Here is a 22,190-nt window from a genome sequence, read left to right on the forward strand (position 1 = left end):
GAAGGGTCAGAGGAAAGGAGGACCAGGCAAGTGTCAGTATGGTTTGGGAGAGTCTCAGTGGGTGCACTGAACTGTGAAGCACCATTCCTAAACCATGATACATATTATTTTATAAATTACTAACACAGCTTTGAATGTAATAATTCATTCTTACCAGTGCATAGTCTTCCTGTGACAGAAATCTTAGACATAGGCTCCCGCACAATGGAGAAATCTGTTGTTGCTCCCAATTTAAACATAACTGAACAGAGACAAAAGGCCATAATGCCAACTATCTTTCTTTTTATTCTGTGTGATAATACAGCAGTGTTCCATCTTTCTCAAAGAGTGAGTGGCACCTTAACAAAGAAACTATTTCTCTTGGAACATTTCACATGTGCTTCACATTTTGAACAACCCATAGGAAACACAGTAACTGGCTGAGGTATAAAGTAATGATAGGAGTGTTTAAAAAAGATCTTATGCTAGCAGCTGCAAAAGCAGGAGATGCAGTACAATATGACCGACAGGTCATAGTTTGGTTTCATTGCTACAGAGGATCCTCCAAACTGACAGAAGATAAAAAATCATTGGTTATTTTGCTTGCAATTCATTATACTCAGAGGGTGCTTCAGTGCAGCTCAGGCAATGACCAGCCTCTTGCAACTTTAAGATGTCTGAGCCAGCTGCACAAGGGATGTTTCTGTTTCTGCCTTGCAGCCTTAATGCCTCCAGTGAAGCTTTGGTATTGTATTATGGCACCATCCCCTTTAACATTTCTTTTGCCAGGAATGTCCATTTAATGTATTTTTAGAAAATGCAGATAGATTTACAGAAGGTTGTGTCCTAAATTTCCTTACATCATTAGAGAAAGATGCAGGAGGTTTTTATTGGTTTTTTTTAAATGAGGAAACCACAAAGAGAATGGTAAGAGGCAAAAAGCATGGCAAGAGTCCATTACAAAACCATAACCCATTTATGTGTGGGTTATAAACCCATATATGTTTTCACTAAGACTGCATTTTCAAGGCTATTTTATGAAGGGCAGAAAAGAGGGAGATGGGAGAAAATACCCCAAATAATAAAAAAAAATACCATACATGAAAATCCCCTGGAGGATTTATTGAGAGGCAAAGAGGATGGAAAGCTAAAACGAAGTGGCTCACAGGTGACTCAAAGAAGTGGTTACAAAAGCACAGAAAGTTAGCTCGCCCAATTCATGTTGCTGGTGACAGTGTACAAGGTCAGTGGTTCTGTGTTTTAAATGAAAGCTCCACAGTAATAAAAGCATAGACCCTTAAGTTCAGGTACAGAAAGACTGTTAAAGTTTTAATTGGAAGCTTTTGTTATTAGAAACTTAAGTTACAGTCATTTATAAGCAGGGAAAAGGCAGTATGTTTTCCATTTTTTATATACATACACACTTTTCTTTCCTACCATGAATGTGTATTTCCTTCTACAGTGCACTATGATCTATTTCATTTTATTTACACTCAGTTCTCAGTGTTAGGCTTTCTGCCTTTCAGCTGCCAATAATGTGGTTAGTAGTTATAATAAATGGAAACTCACAGACCTTGGTGTCATCCACCTCAGACAACATGATCCTATTACATCTAATCCAAATTAACTGGATGAGAACCCTTTGCCCTTGATACTTATACGGACAAGAGAGAGATTTGATGGTAACAATACCCATGTGGTTTAGTTTAGAGTGGAAATCTTCTGCTCTCCTTCTGTAATTGATTAGGGATTTGTAGGAACTCTAACATGCTGTTAAGGAGCGTGCGTTTTTTAGCCATGCGCTCTCAGTGTACTGAACATGGTATTTGATTAGACTGTAGAATAAAATGTTACACGGAAGGCATCTCCTGTGTATTTTATTCTGCCATGGGAATTGCTAGTTTTGAGAGCACACCTGAAATGCCACAGCCAAAAGAGGCAAATAATTCATGCAAGTTATTGTCAAATGGCAACAATGATGATGAAAGTCTTGGAACTACTACTTCAAAGAATTAAAAAAACCCGTAACACCGTGTCCAGGTGGATTTCTTCAAAAATAAGAATTCTCCATTGACTGAAACAGGACAACTTCTTTCCTCATTTAAAGATCATCCACTGGACTTGATGATCTTTGAGGGTTCCTTCCAACGCAAAATATTCTGTGAAAATCTTTTTACGAAGTGTTCCTCAGCCTGATATAGATTTACCTGTGTGAAAGTACAGAACCTGAAACTCTGGTTGGCTTTTATTCATTGTCCCAACAATGTATGACAGCCTGACTCTGTGGAAGCAACACAACTGAAAAAAGTTGTGGGGGGAAAAAACCCAAACAATCACAAAGAACCTTATAACCAAAGAGACTTTCCTATTTTTTTGTTGTGCAAAAGTAGTATTGTGTTGGAATTAATACTTACTGATCAATATATTTACATTTACTCAAGTCTTTCTATATTTTTCATTTCTTTTGTCAGCATTAAAACTACTTTGATATAATCAAATCAAATTGAAGGGAATTGAAATCTAGGACTGGCTCCAGGTTGTGATGCAAAAATCTTTGCCATGGTTTTTTTATTGTTTTACTGAGGGGATGTAAAAGAAGAATGAAAAGGTGCTTTTTTTGTGATTTGGGACAATCTGCCTCACAGAGCCGTCTGATGAGCATGAGATAGGGAATGTTACTAGAGAATTGCATGATAAAATTTAATTGTTCTTCCTTTCTCCTTCTGAAAACTTTTAGTGTCAGCTCAGGCCAGTAAATGAATTGAGTACTTTCACAGTTTTGATCAACTGAGTATTTTGAGCAGTATTTGAGCTTTTATAAGTAGAAAGGATTCAGTTGTTGCTATCACAGGGTATGATTTCTGAACCCACCACCTCCAGCCTGATGGGTGTTTCTGTCCTATGTGGCAGGTTGCTGTACAGGAGAATATGTTTCTGCACAGCATCTCCAGAGAGAGGGCTCTGCCATTACATGTCAATCCTTTGCTCCATCTGAGCCCTCAATCCCGGCATGCATCCCATTCCCACCAAAACTGGCTTTACACTCCAGAAACCCCTGCCTGGACACACATATGCCAGTGAAAGAGTTGCCATAAAAGAGAAAGCAACACAAGATTTGGTGTGAACAGCTTTCTGACACTTCTGCCACCCTGCAAAGCTGCAAAAATTTGACAAGGGATTAATGAGCAAAGCCATAAGGACTATTGATCTGGCATCTGCTTCTATTAGTCCAGCTTGCACCTCATTCCAAACATACTGAGGACACGCTGCTGTGCATTGAGAAGAAGGCAGTGGAAAGTGGGAGCATTAGGAATGAAGGAGAATTTGTCTGCATGCCTCCCTACATCGAGGACCAGCCTTAGATTTTTTTTCTTTTTTTTTCATTTTTACATTTTGCAAAAGAAGGTTGCCATCAGGGCATTGGGGATTAAAAAAAATGTTATCAAAATGCTGGTTCTGGATGACAGTGGAGAAAGAAGCCATGTCAAGTCTATATGGGTCCAGCTCTCTACACAGAAGAATAAAGCAAAGTGGGTTCCCTGCCCTCCACTGTGAGTCACAACCTGGTACAAAACAAAGATTTGAATCTTTTGCTGGGTTAGTCCTGTTATTCGTGCTACATAATTGCAGCAGATGCAGCTGCTATTCTTGATAAAACTTTTCTTCATTTCATTAGGAAAAAATTGCGTATAGAAGAGACTCTCTGGCTCTGAAGATTGCAAAAAAATGACCCTCTTTTTGAGATTTTTACATAACCAAATTGTGATGAGCAGAGATGATGGATACCTGCTTATGTGGGCAAATCAGCATCTTAAACCTACAGAAATATTTGCACAAAGCAAGCAGGATTTAGCAGCTTCTAAAAAGTACATAAAAAAACCACCAGGTTAAAACAACCAAACAAGAAAATGAAAGATTTTAGGAACATACTGCATTTATTGGTCCCACAATTCCTAACTTTGTAACAAACCCCCAGAGTTTCACTCCTTAAAGTGCTTCAAACTCCATTTATATTATTATTATTACTTTTAACATCAATGTACATTTCTGTATAAGCAACAATCCAAAGAAATTTATATTTTTATAAAATTCTTTGTATTAACGGATCAAACTTGCTCTCAAGATGGCCAACATTACGGCAAATTTCCAAAATTAAGACACTGGAGTTGCTCAAGTCTCTGCTGTTGTGGGTGAGAGCAGAATTTGGCCCAGTAGGGTATATGCAATTATATTTTCTGCACACGTCTCAAAAGGCACAATGGATTACCTTGGAAATCAAAAACATTTAAAAGGGAGTTTGTCAAAGCAAATACTTTCCGTTTGCTTTGGCACAGTCCACATCCAGAGGATGCATTTGCTCACCAGCTGTTCAGAACAAGCAGCCTGATGCTGATCAGCAAGGGGAGCCCACGCAGTTCTTCGGCAGACACAGCCTGATGCGTGCGCGCCGACTGTAACAGCAGAGTTACTCCTCTGGGCACCCCTGCAAATTCACTACACCGTGAACCTCTGAAATCCTCCTGGCGGAGACATGTTTGTCATTGATGGTAATATTCCAAAGACAGCCAAAAAATGGGTCCTCAACTGGAAGCCACGGGGTGTCCAAATTTGCTACAAAAAACAAGGTGGAAAGACCAAGTTAATGAGAAGTATTTTAAAGAACATTAATTATGGCAAGGCTTTCAGAAGAGGGGCTATGATATAGGAGTACATGAATGGATGGAACCTTTGTTTTGGAAAGGAAAAACATGAAAAAATAAGAAGCAATAATATTACCTGGAATTTTGCCAAAGTAGAGTGGCTGATACACACGTCTAGGAGGAGAGGGTTGAAATTTAGTGGTATAGTTACTCTGTGAGTCCACCTCTAGCTGCACTGTGTTCTCCTTCTGAGAGACTGCAAAGAAACAAGTAAATGAGAACTATTTCTCAACCCTATTAAAGAATCAGCTAGATATGGCACTATTTTTAAATAGCATCTTTCTTGAAATTAAGGACACAGAAAAAACAGGTTTTATTTTAATTCACAATCAGACTGACAAACCTAGGTCATCTGGGGCTTAACAGAGCCTACCAAAAAATCTTATGTAAAGACTTTCATTAACAGAAGACACATCATTCTAAAGAGTATTCTCAGACTAAACAGAAGTAAAATGATTAATAAAAATATGGAGCTGCAGTGCTCTGTGCCCACCATCCCTTCAAAGCTTCAGAAGAAATTATATGTACAATGTACCTGCAATGGTATGCCACTGTCCATCAGACAGAGGTTTCTTAGGTGTGACTGATGCCTGGAATTCTCCAGCATCACTATTTCCAGCAGCAATGACCTGTAAAGGATTTTTCTGTTAAGCTACTGTGACAAAGAACAGGAGCAACAGGGGAAGGTCAGAATTCCCCCAGCTGGAATGGGAACAGTCTGTACCCACCTTTCCTCCCTTCATGTAAACAGTCAAGTAATTGTCTTGCTTGCTTCCAGCATGGAGGAGTACACCTGTGGAACTCCTCGGTCGAATGGTAAATACAATCCTGAAATCCAATCCCATCAGCAAATTACCTGTGGAGAATTAAACAGTGGGGAGAGGAATGATCATAGGTGGAGATAAAAACAAGTAACCTGTACACCTACATGCTTCAGACATATTCCATATACCATAATCTCTACACAGCTTACCAATGGTGATATATCCTCCTTCATTAAAGAAGTAAATCCCTGTGTCCATGGGAACATCCAGACATGGAAGTACACCATTTTTTTGTTGAGGTGCATTCATGACTTTTCCATTCACCTTAAAATTCCTCAGGCAACCCTTGAAATTCTTCATTGGTATATTCTGAAAGCATATTTCAAAACATGAATACTGAAGCAGGATGGCTTTTTTTTTTTTACTAATAATATTAAACATTGGTTCTTTTGGACTGTTGGACTACAGAAAGCCAACTGGCACTAAAGGCACCTAACACCCATCCCTCATGCAGTGAAAAGGTATGACAAAATTCAAAAAAAGTGCTTGAAACCCAGTAAGAGTTGATTTTGAATTAACACGACTTGTGCTTGTAAAAGAGATACTTCCCAATGATGTGTCAAAAAGACAATGCACGAAGAATTGCAAAATTCCAAGCAGCCCTTCCCTTTCTAAGTCTGTTTATTTAAATCTGATTTTATAAAATACCCTGGATCATTACCTGTCCTCTTTTTAAAATAGAAACCACACACATTTCAGATTAAAATCCAGTTCTACATCCATAATTCCTTAATGAGAATGATTTTTTTGCTTCTCTACTAATTATTGCTTAGTCCAGTGAGGTAAATGTTCTGCAGAAAGATCGTATTTCTGGAATTAAAAATGTGACTTTGGCCTCCTCTATTTTTAAGGAATAAAAATGAAAAGAGTACATGGTTGTCATCAGTGTCTCAGGAACATATTGAAAATATGGGTCCACGTGAAGGCTGTATGAACAGGTGAGAAAAAGATCTGTAATGAACCACTGCAAACACCAGTCACAGATGGTGCTCACGTGGTCCTTGGAAATCCCCGCCAAAGCTTTTCAGCATGGAAATCCTGCGTATTAAAGACTTTCCCATATAATTAGTGCAGTATGAGGAGTGTGTGTGGATGTGTCAACTATTTACCTGTTTCTTCAGTGGTGGCAGCCCTCCCACATAGACTGGTGGCTTAATGCTGATGGCAGAATGTGTTGCCAATTTCCTGTGCTGGGCCCTTAGACCATCCACGACAAGGCGGGCACTCTTCCCATCTGTGCTGAAGACCACCTTTCCAGGAGGCAAATATAACAGAATAAAAAACCCAAAAGCCAATGAAAGCCACTGCAGATTGTCTTTGTCTTTAAATTAAACACCATGTTGTTGAAATATTTAAAAACATACTGGGACCATCAGTCTCAATAAGGTCTCTCAGAGACCTGTCAATCACATGAACTTTCAGACATAGGAATTAATTTCCAATGACCAAAACTGAGTTTCTACTCTCTAACAAATGTAACAGGCTGTGCCTGCTGAAGGCATGCTAGTTATGCTATCACTGTGGTTCCATGCTACTTACAGTGTGCCATTGCCCATCATTGTATTTAATACTGGTTTTGACTTTGATTTGTTTTTCTCCAGAGCCAAGTGAAAAGACAAAATGTCCTTTTGAAATGTGGAGAGCCATATAAGAGTCCTCAGAACTTTCCTCCATGAAAACTATTAATCCTCTTGATGATCGAGTCCGTACATCTATAGAAAAATGTAACCTGCAGTGGAAAGTAAGCATATTCCAGTATAGGTCTATCTTGTTAGTTGTTGTATCTTTTCTGTTCTCCAGTGAAACTCCATTTGTGAAATGCAGAATAGCATTTGGGTGGAATCCATGGCATTATACACTGCATTTCTGAATGTGCATGAAACTGGACACATTCAGGCTTAGGAACTGGCATTAACATGCACCGTAATTGTTCACCACATCCCATTCAATCTACTCAGCCTGAACTTTTAGAACCACCTTTTGTTATGGCCCAAGACATAAACAGAAAGAAAATCCTTACACTCTGCACCCAAAGAGTCAGGCAGCTTTGACAGTTCAAGTACTAGGAGGAGAACAGAGAATGTTTTTATTACCTGTCTGTAGATAACAATGGGGAAACCATGTAGGAGATGAAACTGTTGGGGATGCTTCCAAGGAGATACGCTTCACTGCTGTCATATAACAGAGCTGGTATAGTGTGGTTTTGCACCTTAGCAGCTTTCAAATAATCAAGGTACTTTTCATTCTGTGCACACAAGATGGAATTGAAACATTTACTATATGTGCACATAAACAGAAACATTTTCATCAACACATTTAAGAGCTCCCACCCAAGGCAGTCAACAGCCTTCCCTAGAAGATAGAAAAGCTGCTGTCAGACATGTTTAGCATGAAACTCCAATACAGTGAGAACTTGCTTCAGATGTGAGACAGAAGGAAAGGAAGAACATTTGAATCTCAGTTCCAGAAATGACAGCTGTGCAGACAAAGCTCGGGCATCAATATGGAGCAAGGATGACAGTAACATTAAGCATACCTTTAGCATCTTAAGCCTAAGAGGATTTTTAAATTCCTGCAGCAGCATTGGTTCAAGGTTTTCATATTCCTGGCAAGCTCCAAGGGATACACCAGTCTTCCCAGTATTAGCAACAAGATTTTGAACGTCGGGGAGTTGACCTGCCCTGTCATGATGAAAGCAGTAAGTGCTGTGACTCAGCATTCCTCTTCTTTAGGGTAATCAACAACAAACATATTGTAAAACCATGTTCTGCACAAAAAATATTTCCCAGTGACAAGATAGTAAAGTATCAAATTCTGTTTTTCAATGAAAAATGGACATTCAGTGCTGTAAATCATATTTTCCCTGGTTCTGCTCACTTCTTTTTGGCTATAGAAAAACTGATGTTTTGTTCTCATCTTTTCTAAACAAAGTAATTTTTGCTAAGAGCTATTTAAAAAACGCAAACATATATGGTCCTTGAAAAAAGAGAAAAAAATGACAGCGGCCTTGATTAAGATTTCTGAATCAGACTATGAAAATTTGATGGGTAATTATACATAACCAGATTCAAATCAAGAAAATAGAACATCATCAGGTTCTGCTTCACTATCACCTTAAATAAGATGTTCTAATGAGTTTTGTCAAGGGACAAAGCCCATCACAACTTCATATGTAGCTTTAGTATTATAACCAAATTATCAGAAAGACTGTCAAAGCCTATTTACCCTGTGTATAAAGAATAATATTAAGTAATAATATAATTTTCTAAGTTGTACAAAGCATCTCTCATCAGTAAATGACAAACGACTTTACAACTACAAAAAAAGCTACAAAGCTCCTTGCTTGTGGATTTCTGTGAGAAGAGTGGTAGATTTGTGAGCAGAACCTGAACTTGAGGGCAGTAAAGCTATGCATTCATGAAGATTTCACACACATAGAAGAAAAGCATTTTGGCAAAACATAATTTTAATATGATTAAAGAAGGAGAACAGGCCAAAATGCATGAAATGTAATTCTTTCTAGGCCAAATACCTTTTAATAAAGATGTTTGAGATGCAACCTTCAAAATTATCTCCACCAAATTTTATAGCTCTGTTTGTATCCTGTAAATTTGATGACCTGGGAGAGTCAACTGCTTTTGACTCATCATCAACCATCAGATGTACTCTGAAAAAAGTGAATTAAAATAAGCATGAAATATAAATAAATAGTTAGGAAATAAAATTATATATATATATGTAAAAGAACCATTTGACAGATGTGTTTCCTAGTTACATTGTGATTATGCTAAAGTTTCATTAGCTTACTCTGGGACTTTTTCAGTATGTGCTTACTGACTGCTGTGAAATTGCTCTGCTTTTCCATATTAGATAATGAGCAAGAGTTGAAGTTCATACTTCAGTCCTACAGTGAAATCATCGTGCAATTGAAATTCATGAAAAGGCTCTCATTGTCAACCGTGGGACAGGATTTAATTATTTGTGTCAAAATGAAACAGACAATATTAAGTTATAATCACCCAAAGTTATAGCCAACCATTCAAAGCTTTCCACTTCAACTAACACTTATGTAATCTCATGCATTCCACAGCAATCAGAATGATTTAGGAGCTTTTCAGTAAATTGTCTCTTCTAATATCTAATATCTGCATAACAGATCATTATTGAAAAAACAGACACAGCATTTGCTTCTTCCCTGGTCCTTTAACCACCTGTGTTACAGGGACACATGTGAAGGTTATGGGAAGGGGAAGAGCTCCAAAGACTCCAAACCTCCAGCTAGTCAAGCAGTCAAAACTCACACAACCTATAAAAGAAATGCACAGTAGGGTACAACTGAAATATCACAGGTACCAGCACGCACATTCACAGAACATCTCCTTTCCCTTCATTATTTAGGTACCCTCTGCTAAAAGAGACCATTTTAAGCTATTTGTCTAAAGAATTAGTCCCACAAAATTTGAATTTCTTTTCTCCAACCACAACATATAGGAACTAGATGAAGAACTGGACTCACCTGTTGTCTGTTTTAATTACTGTCACATAATGCATTGACCCATCTTCGTATTTCTTTTCCAGTTTAATTTCCTTATCTCGTATCTTTGCAGTTACAGAGCCAGGACTCAGAAAGATGGAAAGAACATCAGGCTACAAAAGAACCCCACAAAATGATCAGCTAAATAAATGAAAGAGCCTTTAGTTCTTGCTACTGCCATTAATACAGTTCTCAGTGGGTGCCAGTAGGAAACTATTTTTCTTACACTAGAACTGCATTTCTCAGTCTTCTAGTACCAGATGTGTACCAAGTTCTACATGATGAGCATAGCTTCCATTTCAAAACACCCCTGCACCCTGAATAGCAAGCATTTATTTAAAATACTTGTTTATTTTTGCAAAAAGCAGAGGAGTCGGTTCTCCACTTCTCAAAGGCCTGGTGTGCATTCACTTCTTAGCTCCTCCAGCCAGCCAGAATGGGGTTCTTCTTAAATTTCCCTGCTTTCTGAGGGATCAGAGCCAGAACCAAACCTTTTCCTCTGCCTATTTGGACATGGGTAACAATTCTGTGTGGGCAGAGTGCCGTTTTCCTTGAGAAAATTTCCAGCCAATTAAGCACCAGTTTTCTTACTGGGATGGTGGTGTCAGGTGCTGCTCTGCAGAAGGCTCTAGTTCAGCTACTCATTGCACTACTTGTTGGCCATGGGAAGAAATTGCCAGAATGCATTTCTCTGGCCTATGACATGCAAGATGTCACACTCAAAAAAGGCATTTCTTACCTTAAAATACAGGAATCTATATGAGACTTATGACACAAACTGAAATGACTTATTCAGAGATAAAACCCATCACATATGCTAAGTTGAATGTGATTCATACCCGTAGATTGTAATTTAAGAGTGTTCCAGTCGAAGCTGTGGTCTGAAAACCAAAGCCAACTTGGAAATCCTTGGGAAATGGGAAATCTGCTGCACTCAGGCTCAGTGTTCCATCCTTGGAGAAAGCTGCAGATCTCACAAGCTGAGAGAAAATAATTATTTCAGTGATTTTCCTTTTAATGAGAAGAAATGCCAAGATGAGACAACAGCTGCCCCACTCAACATAATTGTGATCAGCTCCAGTCAAAACCAAGCACAAGGCAAACCTCAAAAACCATTATTTCAGTAGAGAACAGACTGTCAGAGTTGGCTTCACCAGCATTAATTATGGTCTGAGAAACTCTAAGAAGAGAGAGGAGGCTTGCTGAGAATAATGGGCTGTTCATCTCTAGCTACTGTGGCTTTGAAAGTTTTCCCATTTGGGAACACAAAACCAAGTAGCTGGAGGAACAGTTCATAACTATGAAGCTGTGCAGATGAGCTATGTAACTGAACCTGTGTGAGTCATAGGACACCTTTTAATACATGACAACTTTTACAGATACAGAGAATGAAGATTAGATCCTCTGCAAAGATAGTCTGTGAAGAAATCACTCTATCAAAGGTTCACATGCCACAAGTAAAAGAAAATAAACACAAACTTTCAGTGCAATACTGTAATAAAAATGGCAAATGAGATCATGCACCATGTAAGCAGCAGTAAGTAGAAGCAGAAGAATAGTTTTCATCTTCTCACACAGCACTAGTTAAGCCAGCACTGAAATGTCATGTTGTCCCATTTTAAAAAGAACGTGGCAAAACTCAAGGATGTGCAGAAAATAATTACAAAACAATCAGTTGAGTGGAGCTTAGAATGAGAGACTTTGATGGAAGTAGACTGTTAGGATGTTTTAAGAAAAAGGCTGAGAGAAGGAAAGGCTTCCATTTAATTAGGAAGTGTAAACCTCGGCAGGAGGAAAGATACAGAGCAGTATAAAGCATTCCAGCCTAATCAGTAACAGCAACTGGAAGCCAACAAGCTTACATGATAAATATGAATACTTAATTGTCAACAATATTAAATAAGAGGGTAGACTATGTGCTGTAACAAGCTATCACAATAGGGCTGGTGTCTCTTCCGCACCTTCACACCCAATCCAGGTTCTTTTACTGCCATCACATGTTAACCAAATACAGTTTTTGACCTAAGCCAAACATAATGGTCCAGGATATACAGACAAACCAGAGACTGTGAACTCCAGCAGAAGTTTTTGAGGAAATTTATTAGTTACCTTCCAGTCATCTGAACATTTCTTGCTGACACCGAAAGTCTTATCAAAAACAACAGATGCAGTGGCTGGGTTTTTCAAATTCTTCATGCAGCCCCGGAATGGAGGTGTAGATATACTAAAGCTGGTTTCAGGGAGGGGAACAAAAAAGAGTTCAGTGGCCTGGCATTTCAAAGCACACACCACCACAATAACCTATAAATGCTGACAATATAAAAAATAGAAAAAGAGCATGAGAGCAATCTTTCTTGTGTACACAAACTCATGCTGATCAAACCCAATCAATACAATAAGCTCCAACAAAGATCTCACCATTAGCCAAAAATCACAAATTATGATCATGTATTATACACTTGGTTTTTTATGTCACATTAGATAGTTGATATAGAGGGTGAAAGAAATTGTGAAAGGAAAGAGTTTAGATGGAGCTTCCCTACAAAGTCTGTATAGTACAGTCTTTTTATAGTTACTCACCGTTCCCGTAGAAAAGATGGAATTCCACCTAGGTAGTACTCAGTGAAATTGAAGACATGTATGTTGGCTTTAATACCAGGACTGACGTACACAACTTTGTTTCTTCGGTCAAGCACCAAATTAATCTGAAATACACAAATCATGAGAACCACTTCACTTGGCAGAAACAAAAATCATTCACCTGATTAAAAGTACCCCCCCAGAGCAGGACACAGTGATGTTTTTTTCCCCTTTCTTCTTGTTTACTATTCTTATCCTTAAATCAAGGAGAACTGCAGTAGTTCAAAGGTACTTTGCAAACTTTGGGCATTTAGTCAAAGCAAGGAAAATGTTCAACTATCCAAATACAAGGTGAGGTTTTATTTTTGTCTGGAAGATTGCCTTAAAAACACACGTCACCTAAGATTCAGATATTGTCTTGTCTTTGCAGCTGAAGATTCAGAAGCTGCTGTCTGATACAAAAACTAAGTCAGTCAGCTGGCTGAAGGTAACTTGACCCAGTAGAGCATAAAAATTCCTTGCAGCAGACCCTGCAGCTCACAGTACTTAGTTGGAAATATACTAAGGGGAAAAGGGAGAACTAACCAACAAGGAAATCAAAGGTTTTTAACAATGCCTTTATGATTTCACTCTGGTAGTGCTACAAAAGTGTTGGGCTGAAGCTAAGGAGACAAGCAACAACAAAGACTCCAAAAGAGTAATCTCTACAAAGATCAGCCCACCCTGAAGAAATAAACCCTTAGGTGGTGAAAACACTAAGTGTGAAACTAATGCAAACAATTGTAATGTGCAGTCATCTTTATGTTAAGCATTGCTTTGACAATTTTTTTTTCCTTTGGTGGTTTCACTGTTAAAACGGAACTATTCACATTAAAGCAGGACAAGAGAAAGATTAATTTTCACATCTGCAAACTACTCCCCAGTGACTTGATTTCCTCACACAAAAGGAAAAACTCTACAATTAAACTTTATAACAGGACAGTTTCAATTAATGTCTATTTTTACAAATAATGACCTCTTGATTCTCTAAAATTACATACTTGTTGATATGTTCCATCATTTATAGTTTTTTTGGCTTCTACTTCTTTTGGAGTTTCAGAGTCAAGTTTGTATCTAAAAACTGTATGGCCATTTTTAATAAGCACACTGATGAACTGATCCTGCAATAAATAAATAAATAAAAATCAACACAATAAACTGCCACAATTTCAGATATATATTTCTCTGTCACATGAATAATTTTAATGAAGCTATCTAGTTACTTCAAGAAAGCTTTTCGGGGAAAGGATAACACAATGCCTAAAATTTATACTAATCAATCACAATTACTTTAAACTATTATAAACAGATCTTGTATCAGCTGCAGGTATTCTCCACATCTCTAAAGGACTTTCTGTCATTTCAAATGTCTACTGACTTTTTACAGCATTGAAAAATTATTCAGAATATGTCCCAGTGATTGCAAATACACCTACAAGATTACCAGATAAGTAGCAGCACTGTGGTTATGAGCATCTTTACAGGTATAAGTCATCATGTCACTTCCTATATTCTTTCTTACTCTGTTACCACACATATCTAGATTTGGGAAGAGTGCACTTCCAATTTTGGATGATTTCAATATTCCAGTGTTGGTTTGATTCCAATTACATTCCTCCTTTCCTTCCCTCAGCTTTGAATTCTCTGCACAGCCTATGGGGGAGCTTCTTGGAATGATTTTTTTCTCAGCCTTGACAAAGTGAGTATTCAGCAACCATTGCAGAATCACTGAATATCTCAAGCTGGAAGGGACCCATAAGTCCGACTCCCTGTTTCTTGCACAACTACCTAAGACTAAACTATATGACATTAAACATACAGCAGAATCTATTGATTTTCCCCATAGATAAAAATAACACCTTTAAGACATTTCCTTACATTTCTTACTATATCTAACATGTTCCTTAATAAGCAAGGTTTTTAAGATGTTCTTCCACTACAAAACAGACAGAAGCATTCCACACATTACCCCATTTGCTGCAAAAAACACAATGCCTTCATCTGCGGTCGTCTCAATTGTCTGCTCGTACCGTACTCGCTCGGCACTTCCTTCTCTCGCTGTGACACTGGCATAACCAGTGCCCTCGAAATAGCTTTGGTCAGTCTCCTCTTTATACCTGTAATAATTCAATGTCACAGATGGGAATATATGACAGGAAAAGCTGCTACCACATGGACTTACTGCCATTATAATTTTAAAAAAGCTTAAGTCAAAGCATTTGGTATGGGACCAAATTCTGATCTAACCCAAGCAGAGACAAAACCTTCCACTGACTTCTATCAGATTCACAAATGGTCTTTAGAGAGGAAATCATTAATGACTGACTTTTTTTAACTTAATGTAGTATTTACTTTATAAAGTACATGAACACATTAGTCTACAAATTGTGTCTGGATTTTATAACACTTAAATTTAAACAGATTGAGATTGCCATAGATGTGAATCATTTCATGATGGAGGATTCTCTAAGAAACGTAATCATGATCACGAGTTAGAAAAAATCACCAGTTTAGCTACAGTGGTTACTCTTCTGGATGTGAAAAGACAAGAATTCATAATGATAAAATCACAGAACTGTGAAACACTTCTGTATTCCTATCATACCTTCTGCAGGGTAGCACATCAGTGGTGTTGAGATTAAAAGTCCTCTTGAAGTTGTAAAGGCTGATAATATGCTCATTGAGGCTGTTCAATTCAATGCAGCCTTCATAACGAGGATAGTCGAGATTACGTGGAGGCTGCAAAACAGCATCATTAAAACCACTGCATCAACATTAGCTAACAAAATTTTACACTGCTCTCTAACTGCTAAGACCTACTGCAAATATTATTAAGACACAGAATATGACACCCTAAATATGTAAAAAGAGATATACTACATGCTTGTATATAATATCCAAACCATCTGATACCACCCTAGGTGTACTGCAGCACGATTTAAAGTAGAGTCATGTGGATTTGGAACAGTATTTAGCAGGGCTAGACAGATTTCATGCTTTCCTTAGAAAGTGAAATATCATCATGCTCCCTTCTTTGAGCTCTAGCATATTACAAGCCAGGTAGATTCTGTAGGGAGTAGCATCTCCTTGCATCTCATCTATTCCTACTGAAATAGATAAATTTTTACACGTGCTTTTGAAAGATTGCTAATTCCAATCTTGTAAGAACAATGGAACGATTAACACAAAATCTCCTTAAATCACTAAGTATCTCTGTACCCTAAAATCTGGTGGGTATCCTCCAACATAAAAGACAACACTGCTGGGATCAAGATTGAGGAGCACGTCACTGTCTCCACTGCTTGCGCTTCTCGGGCTTTCATCAACTGGAGAAATTGATGTTGCTGCTTTGATGTACTTCAGCTTTGCATACTGGTAAATCCTAAAACCAAAACAGACAGGCAGAATATCACATTACACTAATAAAAGATGTTACTAGCAGGTTTCCAAGAAGATTGTTGTACATTGTGGGTCTTATACCTTTCAAATGTAACTTGATCCATAACAGCTTCCTCAGTTTTGCTTTGAGTCACCAATGACTGCACTCTCACTTCTCCATCACCATCTCCCAGGTTATAAACACAAGTAAGGTAACCATCTTTCACAGCCATACCAATGTAGTCCTTGGAAGCCTAAAAATAGCAAAGCAAATAATAATGAATAAATGATTAATTGTAATGAAGGTAAAATACAGCAGCACTTCCTCAGAGACATCATCATGCTGTGCATGAGTCATAAGAAATCCACCCACCTAATGATGAGAATTAAGTTTATCAGTTCTGGGAAGAAAAAATTGTAATCCTCTATGTTGCACTGATTCAATGAATATAGTTATAAATTTACTGAAAAGTCATGTGTGGCTTTTTATTTTTGTAACAACATTATCTAAAATATTTTTCTCACTTGTAACATCTCTCAGCCATAGCTACGAAAACTTGACACCTTTACTAAGAATTAGACTCAATACCTGTGACATAAAAAAGATGTTCAGAACAACACTCAGTAAAGGACCATGGTTCCTGCTGAGGTGATTGGGAGCAATCATTTTCCCCAAAAAATCACATTTTATTTCTTTAAGACACTGAATTTCAGAAGTAACCATTAAAATGCTTTCAACAGATGTCCTGGCTAGTTATTCAGAGGATAAAAAGATTAAGTCCAGTGTAGAACAAATACCTCTAAATAGCTTTCTCTGTAGGCACAAGGCTCACTACAGATACAGCTACTGTCAAGTAACAAGACCAGAAACCACATGCAGGAAATTTTTAAAATGTTTGATGGTGATTGAGCAAACCTGAGTGCACAAGCAGGTCTGCTTTATTCAGCATATTTAAACAACAACAGCAAAAAAGACCTGAGGGGCTGTATTTTAAAACTGAAATGATCACTTTTTTTTTTAACCAACAGAGAAACTCAGAGTGATTTGAAAATACTGCGAAAAGAGTCAAAGCTCTGAGGCAGGAGTTGGGCTGTCTTTGAGCTGACTGGTGCAGAAACTGACAGATCTGTTAAGAATGTGTGATGGTATCCATGATGGAGAAGTAACTTTTAAAGGAGCACAAGATCAAAACATCAAAGGACAAGGCTCAGCCACTTGTTAGTTATTTTGCTAGGGAAGGAATGAACAAAACACTTCTACCACCACTTAAAGGCAATTTTCAAGAAATAGGCCAACAGTAGCTACAAACTTCAGTCAAAACAGATCCCTTCCCATCCTTTTCTCAAACCATGATGCCTGGTCTAAAAATCAGATTAAATATCAAAATATACCTACATCTTTATTACCCAGGTACAGGACAAACCTATTTGCCCTCTGGCGGGTGTCTGATCTTTGCTGAGGTCTTTGGATAAATAAGGAAAGTGAAGTGTAGCCTTTTAGATCTTCAAGGTTGCCTGGAGGTCGAACCTCTACACCAGAGCTGCCATTGAACCTCATAGGAATAGCAACCTGTTAAAAAAAGCAAAGTTCAGGATGTTCCACTGGTGTGTTTAATTGCAAAGTAACCCATTACACATCCTAGTTGTGTTTCAGCCATGGATTACCACAGATTTGGACGCTGATCCTACCAAACAAAATAATTAGGAAACAGACTGGGTAATGCAGCAGTCTGTATTCTCAGTACTTAACACAGCACATTTTTGTTCCAGACTTCAATTAATCAACCCTTACTGTGCCTCTGTCAAGTAACTGTTACCTTCAATACACAGACAGGGAAGGATGTGCCCTGCAGCTCTGAAGAGCAAGTCTATGAATTATTGAGATGTCTACAAACACATCCTGGTGCTTCACTTAGCTGGACTTAGACTGTCTGTTGGGAATTACAATGCACCTCTGGTATTATAAAGACACATCCTATTATGGATAAATACACCATGACCACTGATTCCTCTTTTCACTGTAACTCTAGGCTATTTGTCATGATCTCAGGGATGCTTCTTAGTACCAGAGACCACACTATCACTTTAGCAACTACAGCAGTTGCTTAAATGAGAAAGGACAGTCTAATAAGGTGCCAGGAGCCAATTTCTAGCATTTTGGAGCAGCTAGAGGAACGAGAGTACAGGCTGCACAACTTTGGCAGTGTCAGCTTTCAACTGGCCATGCACAGGTAGAGAGTCCTGTCTCTAAGCAGCAGAGCCAACTCTGTCCCTGCTGCCAAAGCCACCACAAAGTACCCTGGAAGGCAAAAGGTTGCTGTACAAATAAATATTACAGAGATGCCCTGGGGGAAAAAAATGGGAGAAAGATCCAGCAGGATGCTACTGCATCCTGTCATTTTTATGTATGAATTATTATTCATCACCACAGTTACTTCAGTTGCTGGGTAGTGCTGTTGAATTACATTTATGTTTGGTCTTTCACACGTCTAAATAAAATGATTTAGAAAGAGAAAGAGGAACGAAAGTACTGTTGTGTATCCAAACCACTGAGGTCAAGCATGATTGCAATGCTCAGGACAGACCTTATTTGCAGCATCTCTTGCCTGCTGAATCAGCTCTCTTATGCGATTTATGTTCTCAGAAATGTTGCTTATTGGCATCAGCTGTTGGTTGATACTCTTGATCTTACTGAACAGATCTGGAAGTTGGTTTGTCAAATTTTTTACTGCAATGAAAGAAAGCAAATGATTGATATTAAAAAGGAGGAGGAAAGTAAGATGCAAAAATATGGTATCACTACACAATTATTAGAAAAGCAGTAGACAGAGTAATGACAAAACAATTTTGACTGGTCCTGCAATATTAGGAAGCTCTCACTAAAAGTGGCAATTTATACAGAGGTTATTGTACTTCTGAAATCTGTGGCCAAAGGTATTTGCAGAAGCAGTCAGAATTAGCACTTTCAAAAATGTTTTAGGTAAAGGTTCAGAAAAAAGTATTCAATAGAACAGCGATGTGGTCTATGACATTATCATCCAGTGGCTGTGGATGCTAGGGGAGAATGAGCATAAAGGACAGCAGATAGGACTCATGCTTGTAGCATCTCCTACTGCCACTGTCAGAGAGTGAACAATGGGGTAGGCACACTGCTGACCTGGCTGAGAAGGGCATGAATTATATTCTTGTGCCAAAGTTGCTAACCAGCACAGTTTAGTAGCGAGTCTTACAGTAAGTATCTGGCCAGGTTAGTTCAGAGAGAAGAAAATAAAATGAAAATTTCAACTTTCATTATAACAGGAAACAATTTCTCATCTCCAAAAAGCCAAAACCAAAACAAAAAAAACACCCTGAAAGTATTTGCAGACTTCAACCCTATGATGCAGAAGGCAACTAAAGTGAAATCCAGACCTTTTGTTTTTCTAAATATGACTTATAAACCAGTTTCGTAACTGCAGGGATGACTTACAACCCTGCAATACCATGCAGGACTAGCTCTCGTATTTATATTATTTAAAATGTTTTCCTCTTACTTGACTTTATCAGTTAAAGCTGCCGAAAAGATGTAAAATGAAATTCTCTGGGAATGTGATTGTCCCTTATTTTGTATTCAGCACAGGCTCTGTACAATCCTTTTCACTTAATTACAGCTAACAGATATGTAGTCTCAGGTAATTGTCTAGGGCCCTTCTCTAGCCAATGTAGTAGAAAATCACACAATCACAGAGCAGCTGAAGTTGGAAGGAACCTCTGGAGGTCCCAATGTCCAATCCCTGTGTTCAAGCACTAGCCACCAGACCCAGTTGCCCAGAATTCTGTCTAGGCAAGGCTTCTGAATATCCCTGAGGATGGAGACTACACAACATCTCTGGGCAACCTGTGCCAGTACTCAGTCACCCTCACAGGAAAGGAACTCTTTTGTCATATTCAGAGGGAGTCTCCTGTGTTTCAACCTTATACCCCAAGGGCACATTGCTGGCTCATCTTCAACTTCATGCCCGCCAAGACCCCCAGGTCCTCTTCTGCCAAGTTTTTTTCCAGCTTTGGCCACCTGCTCAGCCTATACTGGTACATGGGTTTATTTCTCCTCAGGTGCAGGAATTCTCCTTGTTGGACTTCAAGAGGTTCCTGGCAGTTTATTTCCACAGCCTGTTGAGCTTTGTCTGGATGGCAGCATGACCCTGTGGTGTATCAGCCAGTTTAGTGTCAGGAGCAAACATGCTGAGGCACACTCTGCCTCACCATCCAGATCATTAATAAAGATGTTGAACAGGATCAGACCCAGTATTGACCCTTGAGGTCCCCATTAGTCACTGGCCTCCAAATCTTTAGAGACCAGTCATGGCACTAGCTTTTAACATATACCACAGAATGGCCTGAGTTGCTCTCTGCTGTGCCTGTTCCTTTTCTACTGGCCATAAAAGAAGTTCAGAATACTAGCTTAGGGTAAGTGCCTAACTTTTGAATGATTAAAACTGCTGCAAAACTGGCCATGTTCACCCTACAGGATTTGACAGGTCCCACACAGCACCTGCAATACCTGAATTGTTTGCCTCCATCAGTGCTTTATTGAAGCTGGCACTCTGTGTGCTTCCATAGTTACTCTTAATTCTTTCCACTTCTGCTTTAATTGGGACCAGTTCATCCAATACACTACTGGTGACAGAGTTGGCATCTTCTGCCATGTTCCTTGCGCTGCTGATGATGCTGTCGATGTCACCTGAAACACACAGAAATGAACATGCAGATTCTTACAGTAACAGATGAAAGGGGCAGGCCAGAAGTGATGGCTAAGTAACAAACCTCTGTTTATCCCGTTGAGATTGTTTTGAGCAGTGACAAGATCAATTTTCAGTTCATTTGTCTTTCCATCAGCCACATCAAGTCTTTGCTTTAGGTCTTCAAGGTTTGGACCAAGAGCTGCAAGATAGTGAAAGCCCCATGAGAATTTTAAAGAAAAATACCGATTTTCTGCTGGACAGATGGTGCTGCAGCACTTGTCTACACTCCTACACAGCTCATGCTGCCACTGAGCATTGAGTCCACTGCAAAGTAAGTACAAGGCAAAGGATTTGCTGGACAGGAGGATTGCAAAGGTATATAGCATAGCAGAAGCAGAAAATCTACTTTCTTGCCTTTTTGCCATGGGAAATAACCACCACAAAAAGTCCCACTTTAACGGAACTACATTTTTTTCATTGAAGAAGTGCTGAAGGGTGAAAATTTATGTTTCAAGGAAAGCTGCTCATGCTGTGTCAACATTTCTAGTACCGCTTTCTTTCTTAGTACCTTGCAATGTCCTTTTAGCCTCCTGTGCTTGATCCATGAGCGTACTGCTCTCAGTTTTTAACCTTGCAGCTTTTCCTGATAGATCTTCTCTCTTCACAGTCTGGTAACAAAAGCATGATACTGTAAGATCTCTTGATAATTGCATAAAAATTTAAAGAGTAAAAGAGAGAACCCAATCCAATTTAAAGAACCCCCAAGTCTACAAGGGCAGATATCTCATATAATGAACATCACCTTTAGCAACAACTAACAAGGTTAATTTAAGCATACTACAAGCTTGGTTTTCAGCACACTTCAGATGGATTTTAGGGCACTAGGAGGAAATTACTGGCATACACAGTTGGATGCACTAGTAAACATAGTTGGATGTTATGTCTCTGCTTGTGGGTGTTAGTAGTGCAGAGTAAAAGAGAGTACCTGAAATCACCCGCAGTGATTACCAAGCTTGCCTTGGTAAGATCTCTTTATTTTGCACTGAAAGCAACAGTCAGTATTCATATGGGCAGTCCCATCAGAAAGGCAGTAATTGGCCGGGTTAGTGCTGAGCCAAGACGAATTAATCAACATGCAGAACAGCAACTCATATAAAAGGTCACAGAAAAATAAAGCATGCCAAGATACACAGTTGTTTGATTTTGGGGCCACTGCCACAGTTAAAACAAAACTCTAGTTTGTAACAAGTTTACCATCACTCAGCCTCTTGCTGATACTCACCGATAAAGCTGAGTCAGCTGCTTTCCCAGCTTGGTTGGCGGCCTCCTCTGCTGCCTTGATGGCACCAATAATATTGTCATAGGCAGTAGAAGCTTCCACAGCACACTCTACCAACTCGCCCTTCCTGGCACTGTTCTTTATTCTGTGGGAAAC

The 22,190-nt window shown here is 38.8% G+C and overlaps 1 protein-coding gene across 1 annotated transcript in view; it reads right to left on the reverse strand.

Moving 5' to 3' along the window:
* Nucleotides 1-265: 265 nt before the first annotated feature.
* Nucleotides 266-22,190, reverse strand: part of LAMA3 (laminin subunit alpha 3) — a 108,653-nt gene continuing 86,728 nt past the window's right edge. Inside the window, exons 53-77 of the mRNA XM_063395366.1 lie at nucleotides 22,038-22,179; nucleotides 21,324-21,423; nucleotides 20,838-20,954; nucleotides 20,575-20,754; nucleotides 18,620-18,762; nucleotides 17,431-17,604; nucleotides 16,137-16,288; nucleotides 15,876-16,038; nucleotides 15,262-15,395; nucleotides 14,626-14,773; nucleotides 13,658-13,777; nucleotides 12,618-12,742; nucleotides 12,147-12,267; nucleotides 10,877-11,017; nucleotides 10,020-10,150; nucleotides 9,036-9,170; nucleotides 8,040-8,184; nucleotides 7,597-7,748; nucleotides 7,043-7,232; nucleotides 6,613-6,753; nucleotides 5,653-5,812; nucleotides 5,408-5,535; nucleotides 5,215-5,308; nucleotides 4,756-4,875; nucleotides 266-4,590 (exon numbers count right to left, since the gene is read on the reverse strand). Of these exons, the coding sequence (XP_063251436.1) occupies nucleotides 4,445-4,590; nucleotides 4,756-4,875; nucleotides 5,215-5,308; nucleotides 5,408-5,535; nucleotides 5,653-5,812; nucleotides 6,613-6,753; nucleotides 7,043-7,232; nucleotides 7,597-7,748; nucleotides 8,040-8,184; nucleotides 9,036-9,170; nucleotides 10,020-10,150; nucleotides 10,877-11,017; nucleotides 12,147-12,267; nucleotides 12,618-12,742; nucleotides 13,658-13,777; nucleotides 14,626-14,773; nucleotides 15,262-15,395; nucleotides 15,876-16,038; nucleotides 16,137-16,288; nucleotides 17,431-17,604; nucleotides 18,620-18,762; nucleotides 20,575-20,754; nucleotides 20,838-20,954; nucleotides 21,324-21,423; nucleotides 22,038-22,179 (3,502 nt within the window). The 3' untranslated portion in view covers nucleotides 266-4,444. The remainder of the gene's footprint in view (nucleotides 4,591-4,755; nucleotides 4,876-5,214; nucleotides 5,309-5,407; nucleotides 5,536-5,652; nucleotides 5,813-6,612; nucleotides 6,754-7,042; nucleotides 7,233-7,596; nucleotides 7,749-8,039; nucleotides 8,185-9,035; nucleotides 9,171-10,019; nucleotides 10,151-10,876; nucleotides 11,018-12,146; nucleotides 12,268-12,617; nucleotides 12,743-13,657; nucleotides 13,778-14,625; nucleotides 14,774-15,261; nucleotides 15,396-15,875; nucleotides 16,039-16,136; nucleotides 16,289-17,430; nucleotides 17,605-18,619; nucleotides 18,763-20,574; nucleotides 20,755-20,837; nucleotides 20,955-21,323; nucleotides 21,424-22,037; nucleotides 22,180-22,190) is intronic.

The sequence above is a fragment of the Prinia subflava genome, chromosome 1 (assembly GCF_021018805.1).
Source record: "Prinia subflava isolate CZ2003 ecotype Zambia chromosome 1, Cam_Psub_1.2, whole genome shotgun sequence".
In the NCBI taxonomy this organism is placed as follows: domain Eukaryota; kingdom Metazoa; phylum Chordata; class Aves; order Passeriformes; family Cisticolidae; genus Prinia; species Prinia subflava.